Source organism: Apium graveolens, chromosome 9 (genome assembly GCF_009905375.1).
Source record: "Apium graveolens cultivar Ventura chromosome 9, ASM990537v1, whole genome shotgun sequence".
Taxonomy (NCBI): Eukaryota; Viridiplantae; Streptophyta; class Magnoliopsida; order Apiales; family Apiaceae; genus Apium; species Apium graveolens.
The window spans coordinates 12,153,273-12,162,174 of NC_133655.1; the positions used below are offsets into that span (position 1 = coordinate 12,153,273).

General features: G+C 38.7%; 1 protein-coding gene across 1 annotated transcript; it reads right to left on the reverse strand.

Moving 5' to 3' along the window:
• Nucleotides 1–1,049: 1,049 nt before the first annotated feature.
• LOC141684787 (uncharacterized) lies at nucleotides 1,050–4,684 on the reverse strand. Its single transcript, XM_074489915.1, has 4 exons — nucleotides 2,923–4,684; nucleotides 2,305–2,384; nucleotides 1,630–1,894; nucleotides 1,050–1,538 (listed from the first exon to the last, which is right to left on the reverse strand). Exons 1-4 carry the CDS (start codon nucleotides 3,686–3,688, stop codon nucleotides 1,306–1,308), a joined length of 1,344 nt encoding a protein of 447 aa, XP_074346016.1. The 5' UTR covers nucleotides 3,689–4,684; the 3' UTR covers nucleotides 1,050–1,305.
• Nucleotides 4,685–8,902: the final 4,218 nt, after the last annotated feature.

Sequence of the window (8,902 nt, forward strand, 5' to 3'; positions counted from 1 at the left end):
AATTCGTGAATTTTGAATTAGATTAACATTTAAAAATATATATTTTAAAACTAAAATTGGTAAAAAAATGAAAATTCAAAATAAGTTGAGAAAAAACACGTTGTTACTAACATTTAACTTATCAGCTTATAAGTTGAATTTATAACTTATAAGTTGGGTCGACAACACTCGCTGCTGATGAGCACTTACAGGCTTATAAATGAATAGACCAAAACACATTGCAGCAAAAGTGCTGATCTTTGAAAAATTGGCTGATCTTTGAAAAATAACCTATTTATTTATAAGCCTGTAAGTACTCATCAGCCAAATAGGCCTTAGTACCTATTTGGGACTTTTGCTGCAATGTGTTTGGTCTATTCTAAGTATTTTGTTGAAGATGATTGTTCTTGATTCTCTTTTAGGCTAATGAAATGTTTTGACCCATAGTAATAATTAACCTTTTGTTAGAAAAAAATTGTTGTTTTAAAATAAAAATGCTAATATTAAATTTGTATTCCATAAATAAAATATAAAAATTAACAATTTTAACCATATAATAATAAAATCTAAAGTTATATGCACAAAAAGTCAAATGTCTTTTATAATGGATAGGCAGGAGTATAAATAATTATAAGAATATAACACGTGATATTTATGATTCATTTTGAAAATCAATTTTAGCATTCTATTCTATATTATATGCGGTTATTTTTTTATCATCTCAAGAGATAAAACATGAGTGTATCTGTATCTATATATTATAAATTGGTGGATAACCCATATATCCATATTTTGGTTAGACTATGATTTTTAACTTTAATTAGAACCACTGGACTATCCATTTCTAGGTTTGGTATCCATATTAGGTTTATAAAAGATTCATGTAGTTATTATGACCCATTTTAATTATGGAAACTTGACAATATAATTTAAATATGAATTATAACATATTTAACGAAATTAGTTCTTAAATAAATTAATCATAACATTTAGACACAATATTGTATAGATAACTTAATATTTCACAATTATATTATTCAATTTTAATTATAATTTTATTTATTTAATTTAGTAAATAATTTTTGAAATCCACGTATGTAAAACACGGGGCTATAAACTAGTATATTTTAACTAGTTAAACACACTAGCATATTCACCTTGTAAAATAAACCACAAAGATACGGCTGCACCACACCCAGAGGTGTTGCATGACTTGTATCTTTATGAAGGCAGGCGACAAAAAACTAATCGAAAATGATTTTCGGATGAATATAAAACGACTAGCATAACTCTATTAAACCAGTACAAGGGCTACTCATTTTGTTCTTAAAGCCGCATGTAGCCATTTCTTCTGGAAAACAAACTTCTGTTCCAGCTTTTCCTTATCTTTCTCTTGCCGTGCCAAGCAGTTAAACGAGTGCAAAGTGCTGGAAAAAGGAAGAGCATCAGTATCAAAAGTAGTGTTCCCGCGCTCAACCAAACAACATTTAGAAAACCATCTTTCAGCTCTGGATCATCTTGTCCTGTCCATGGAACTCCTCCCACGTTCATTCCAAACACTGTCAACATAACGAATGAACTGGCATTTCAAGACGCTGTCGATTTATATATGAAAAAGTATGATTGTGAGTTTTGTGAGATCATTCTAACCTCCGGTGATTATAGACAAAGGAAGAAATATGATTGACAAGAATGAAAGGTAGTATAGCTTTTTGTTGATCTGTTCTGCTTGCCAATTGTCAAGACCTGCTTGGACGGCTGTGACACGATTGACTATGAACCCGACATTCTCTTTTAGTCGCCTTAGTCCCCCACATAACTCTTCAATCGAATTGATGTCTTCACTGGCAAACCAATCTTTTGAAGAGCATTTTTCCTTGACTCGTGGAAATACTTGTTCCCCGTGTGCAATCACCTGCATGTCGTGAGAATTTGTTGAGATCTCATAAACGTATAGACCTTCATTGAAATAGTTTGAAATCACCACAAAAAGTTATCAACAAAGTGAGTCGAAAACTGATTGCAGGGCTCATATCTCAGTCACCAAAATTCTTATGGACCTTGACAAGAGAATATTTTCTTTGTCCACTATTATGAAGATTGAAGATTATCCAGGTACTTTTGTTGGCAATCTTTTCTATGTTGACAATAGACCTTTGCTTAATGAAAGACATCTTACGAGGCTTCTAAATTGTAAAAACTAATTTCTATATCCTCTGTTGTTAAGGTCGTAGGTTGCTAGAGTAGAGTAAATGAACATTCTCAGATCAGATGAAAGGTATTAGACTAACTATATATTTTTGATGAATTATAATGAGAAACTACCTGCAGCAGGCGCTGCAAGTCAAGATGCATCCTTGGGAACCGTCTATCCTCTAGTAACTTCTCCTTTAGAGCAAAACTGCCTGGATTACAGGAAATGTAATACTATTAGAAATAATAGTAAAACTGAATGTACGAGACCCTTTTAGGGAAGGGCATTAGATTAGATGCAAGGTAGTGTAAAATGTATGGATACAAGATTGTCTCCATTACCTTGTTTTTCCATGGCCACCTACCTCTACAGAGAGGGCAAGTTTAGCATAGCATAACACGAATTATATTGTCAAACATAATACACTTTATTTTTAATCTATGCACACATAAGGCTCAAATGCACAACCATCACATTTCCAAAAGCAGGAATCAAGTAGGAAATGGGGAACTATAATGGAAGACCTCAGACATCCAAAACTACAAAATTATAGCAATTACACTTATTTAAACGCAAGGACCGGAATGAGGACTTAGGGATGATGTTTGTAATGAACATGGTGTGAGAAAAAGTCCATACGAATTATTGAATATCAACATCAAAAGTGTAAGGACAATATATAAAAAGCTTTAAGTTAAGTTTACAAATTAACAAAGAAAAACAGACAAAACATCATAAATCATACTTACCTTTATCCAATTCAAACTCTATTGAATCTAGCTCCGATTCAAGTGTTGTCACAACATCCTGGAGGTGATCCACATGTGTGTCAATAATGTGAACAACAAGATTCGATACACACTTTGGCACAGCATTATCTGCCTCCTCTGAATGATTCATCCGCAACAAAAAGTCAAGAACATGTTCTGCAATCACAGTTCCACTCTTTTCCTTCTGCTCTCCCCTAATGTAAGTGGGGCTTTCTACGCTAGGAACATCTAAAAGTAGTGACTGACCAACCGGTGAGAAACCCAATCTAGGAATTCGACCCAAAGATACAGTTATAACCGAACTCTCAGTAACCCTCGCTGCAATTTTGAAAGTATATTGGCTAGATGCAGGTGCAGGTGAATTGACTCTAAAAACAAGAGCACCATCTACATAACCACAAAAGGGTCCATTACTAAGAAGCGATAGAATATCCTGAAGTTTCAACGGTGGACAGAGAGCATCAATAAGGTATTGTCCAGATTGTGACAATTTCTGGTTCCCTCTAGGAAGCTCTACATGGTACCAACAGAACTGCTGTCCACTGCCCTCTTGAAGATCCCAATCCTTATTACAATAATTCCCTAATCCATCAAACATATATGCTCTCAGTCTAACTGAAACCGGATAGCGGGTTCTACAAGTAGGCGTTTCATTATAAATACGTCTGTCAATGAAAGGTGAACTACAACAATTCTCCCTGTCACTTCCCTCCCCTTCTCCTTCACAATCAGTACTCGGGGCCATACTTCTTTGTTTAATCTTGTATCGATTTAATCACATAACAATATAATGAACCCTTAAGAACATGCACCTATTTTCTTTCTCAATTTCAACAAACAGGCTCAAAATCCATTTTACAAAATAGCAATGCTGTCATAAATCTTTTTAACACAACACAAACACACAGGCTTTCGAAATTGTCTATACATAACTACTCAAACACCCTGAATACAATTCAAGCTTGCAACTTTCAGAATTTCAAGAATCATCACACAAACCCCATCATAATTATTCAATAAAAATAAAGCCCATCATGCAATTAGCAGAAATTGATGAAAAAATTACCTTATTGAGGCATTTGAGACTCACAATTCAGAGAAAAGTGTTTTCATTTCAGAATCAATGGATATTTAAAATTCCTAAATCCTCGTTTATCAATGGAGAACCATGAACCATCTACAAACTGTTGTTAGAAATTTCAATAGAAAATACAACCCTTAGTGAAAATAAAAAGAAATTTAAGAACGTGGGCTATACAAGTCATTAATAGCAATTACCAAATATAAGTTATTCTTCTGTCAGCAATAAATGGTCCAAATATTTCTAAAAATACTTGAATTTTTGGTATTGTGGCTACTTAGTGATTAGCCATTACTTATTTGTACCTTGTCTTTGGGACATGGACATAACCCATCTTCAATTTGATAAAATTCGATTTCTCGACATCTCGTAAAGGTAACGAGGGAGATCACTGGGTATTCGTTTGGGTTTCTAAGTTCTCTGCAAGAATATTATTTGTAGCTTTGGCCGGTCTTTTTGAATTATTATGTGCTACATTTACATGTTTCCTGAAATTACAAAGTGGTACACAAAACATTTAGGTGCAGGTATCAGTGTTTGCGTAGTTAAGTTGCTGAATCTTTGCGGCCTTGATCTTTTGTTCCAGTGTGCGATTTAAAAACATTGCATAAGAGCCTTTCTTCTTCCAACTTAAGTGTTTGTTGGCCAGCTGCCTTCATGTTTTCCTATCCAGCATATAAATTCTTATTTCAGCTTGTTGGTTCTATGACAAATCTGTTTTTCTTTCTTTTTTAGGTGTTGCTGATGCTTCTCCACTAATTTTTGATTGAGAGTTGTACCGTCTGGCAAAAAAAAAAGATGATGTCTTTTAGAATTCATCTTTTATTAGAATCTTTTTAACAGCATGACTTGATCGGGAATAATTTGAAGGTTTGATTACATTAAATGCGGAATTTCTAGTCCATATACTAAAATAATAAAACACAAATAATTTGAGAACGTATAAATTTGTTTTTCTATTATAAAGATATCATAGTCTGAGAAGTTTATATAAATGTTTTCAATGAATTTCAGAATGAACTCAATAAATTTTCTAGCTACCGACGGATCTTCCGACGGATCTTGCCAAACTCTGTCATGCCTGTCCTTACTTTCATTTGGGCCATGACGGCCAGTGCTCCTAAGATCATACAAGCAATGCCCCAGAAAAAGAAGATCTGTTGCAATTTAGCTCCATAAGAACCATAAATAAAAACACGTGAAATATTAGCAGAAATAAAAATTTTAGGCATAATAGAAAGGAATGCTGTAACCAGGATAAGTTTTTCTTCTTGTCAGGAGGTAGTAGGTTCAACTCCCAAAAATTACATTACCTTTTAATATTGGTAAATTATTTATAAATTAAGCAGGGACAATCTTCCACCTCTAGCTGCACTCCTTAGATTAAGATCTGTAATATGTCTGCCGTACTTCATAAATTTGTAATTAAGTACTCAGATGTAAGTGAACATGTGATTACAATTGTTATACCCAAAATATGGATCATTTCGGGTCAAGAACACGTCAATTGGAACTGAATTGGAGCAAGAGGATGAAGAATAAGACTTTGGACTGCAATGTATCAAGGGAGGACGCACCCTCTGTTAATAGGATGCGTCCAACGTATAGTGGTTTGTGTGAGATGAATTGATTAAAGCCAAGGTTGCCCTGACAAGGGAACTAGGACGCGTCTAAGGTCAGGCGCGTCTTGTTTGAGTAAAATGTACAAAATGGGTTATCCATATGTTAAGGTTGCGATACAAGGGAATTGTGTGCATTCCACAGATAGAGGATGCGTCATGTCCATGGGGATGCATACTCTTGGAAAGTTGCGCTTGTCCTCATTTAGGACAAGGCAAGCGAGGATATCTTGAGGACAAGGCAAGCATGAAAAGGAGAATAAAGATTGTTTTTACTAACGTATTTGTTGCAGGTACTCTTAGAAGAATTTCCTTATTGAGACGGTCAAAGAGGGGGATGTCCGTGACAAGCTTGAAAGCCTCCAGGGGTATGCCTGATGACTGAAGGCCTCCTCCTGTATTCAACGGGTGTCCTTGTTGAAGATGCGGGGTTAACTATGGTGTGTGCTCTGGGAACTCTGTTCTTGTATTCAACGGGTGTCCTCGTTGGAGAACTTTGGAGTCATCCTGCACTTTGCACCCAAGAGCTTGAGATCACCTGTCCTGTTATCTGGTGGGTTATCCTCATTCGGGGGACAGGGACGCGTCCGACATTTGGGGTGAACCGTGTCTATACCTGAGACCGTAAATTAAGGGAGATAGCTGTATCGGAGTGTTATCCTTACGCAGGAAGATGCACTATCCGTGAAGTCATAGGATTACGGACGAACCTTGGGCCTTCGCGGTTGGGCCTCATAGTTGGGCATTCCTAAAGCTAACAGAAGATGGATTCTGGAAGGGTTTTCACCAGGTCTATGAATAAGAAGTCTAAGCCCATTAGATTTCTTGTTCCCCAAGAACTACGTCAGGCTTGATCCCTATATAAAGGGTACGTAGGCACATTGAGAGGGGTTAAAAGTTGAGAGTTGAAAAGGAGCCACCACTTGCCCTAATCAATCTCAGCCCCTAATTAGCATACAACCACCACACACCGCTTGATTTTCCGGCAAATAACCACCGTCATAGATCTTAATTCCGGCGAGAAACCTCAAACTTTGTTGTTACCAGATTCCTACGTCAATAAATTGGCGCTAGAAGGAGGGGTGCTGATTAAGATCATAGTCTTGGGAGGAAAAGATGTCTTACAATTGTGATGGAAGTTCTTATGATGGAAGTGATAGCAGATCTGAAGAAGAAGGCGAGGGAGGCTACACTCGCCATGAACCCTACATGCTCAGAAATATAGTGGATCCTCTGAGAGCTCCAGATGTGGGAGGAACACCTCCAGTTCTCATCAGCAACGCTGATATCTTGGAGCAGCTATTTCGCATGGGGGACACTGTGAACAACTTTCACTCGAGGTTGAGCACGGTGGAGCGTCATAAAATAAAGAGGGGTCATCGTTTGCCCCGACGTGGCCACGTCTTAGGAAAATCACCCGTGGTTGAGGGAGATGCCCAGGATGCCCGTGGCCAGGCCAACAGAGGAAACCTGCGAATCACTCCACGACACTTGGAATATTCTGATGATATAGAGCCTATTATGGAGCTTATCGATGAGGATACTGACGGAAGAGAAATGCCTCGTCTCGGCAATCTGGTTGTTCCACACCCACATAGGTCTGGCCGTACGATGGATGAGCGTCGTCGTGCGAAAAATATTCAAAACCAAGATGAGGAAATAAGAGATCTTTCAACTCTAAAGAGGAGGCTTGACATAAGGTTGGAAGATGATGATTTGAGAATGTTGTTGCTAGAATGGCAAAAGGAAGGAAACAGTGAAGAAGTGAGGCCCTGTGATACAACGCGTATGCCCCCTACATATTCAAGAGATGATAGGGTGTGGCACCGTGAGCACGAGCGTGCCCCTCCATGAGGAAGGTTTGGAAATTACGGTCGTGGCTATCAGAGAAATGGATAAGGAATGATGGGATACCAACATGGAAGGGTGCCATATAATGGGAGACGAGAGGGCGCGCCCTCAACTGATGAAGCGCCTGTCCTTGTTCCTGTGGCTTCTCACAGTGCTACATGCAATGGATCCAGGACGCGTCCTCATGACTGGAACAACGTCCGAACTCAAGAAAGGTTGCAAAATAATAACGAAATACCGAGACGCGGCCAGGAAGAACCTCGTGTATCAGGGAATGTTAAAAATCACGAGGGAAATATACCAAAACCGCAGCCTCAAGGCGAGGGGCGGCAAGATCCAGCGGTAAACCCGTGGGGTAACCAAAGGAACAGCAACAAGCGGCGGAGCAACCCCAACAACTTAAAGTTCAAACCATCCCTGGAGTAGGAACATTTAATGTGAATGATCTTAAAAGGTTGCTAAACCATCTTGAAGGAGGTAGGGTAACAGCAACTGCTCAAGCCCCATCCCCTTTCCCTGTTATTGGAAGGGAAGCGCAGCTCCCTGCGGGATACAGGAACAAGACCAATGACTTGCGCTTTCACAGAAACTCCGACCCCGTGAAATTCTTGGGACGTTTCAACATTGAGATGGATGTATATCAGGTACCTGACTTAACACGATGACGTCTTTTGGCGGCCACCTTTAGAGAAGGTGCTCAACAGTGGTTCCAAAAACTTGGTCCAGGAGTTATCACATCTTAGGAACAAATGAAAACCTTGTTTCTGACTCAGTTCCAAGCTGCGGTTTCTCTAAGTCTCTAAGAAGAAGGTCAGCTTTGAAGCTGGCTGCTCTGCTATACTAGTTGTAGGGCGCTAGCGCTTGACTAATAGAATCTCAAGTATAGGGACTCTATCATGATCTTACGAAGCTAAAGATCTAAAAATGGAAGAACGCGCTCTTTTGCTCGCCCCTATCTCTAAAGGGGCGTAAGTACTTCACTCGCTAGGGGATACACCGCCTGTTACCACACTGGCCAATCTGAAACAGAAGGAAGGGGAAAACTTGACTTCATATTTCAAAAGGTTCAATACAGAGTATACCTTGGTGAGAGGTGCAACTGACGAAACGCTGAAAATACTTCTTATAGTTGGTATGCGCGTGGGAACAGATTTATGGAAACATTTGCAAGGAAAAGATCTTATGTCGCTGGCTGATGTACTTGCGTAGGCTGAGTCCTTCAAAGTGATTGAGCAATCGCTTGCCAAGACAAAGAAGAATGATAATACCCATAGTTCAAAGGGGTGAGCTAAGAGGAGGGACAGGTCCGCGAGTCCAGATTATCGGCGGAATGCTCAGAACCCTAATAGGTTGAATGTCGTGAATGTGCGGAGAGAGTGGAGTCCACTGTCGAACTATAAAAAGAGGG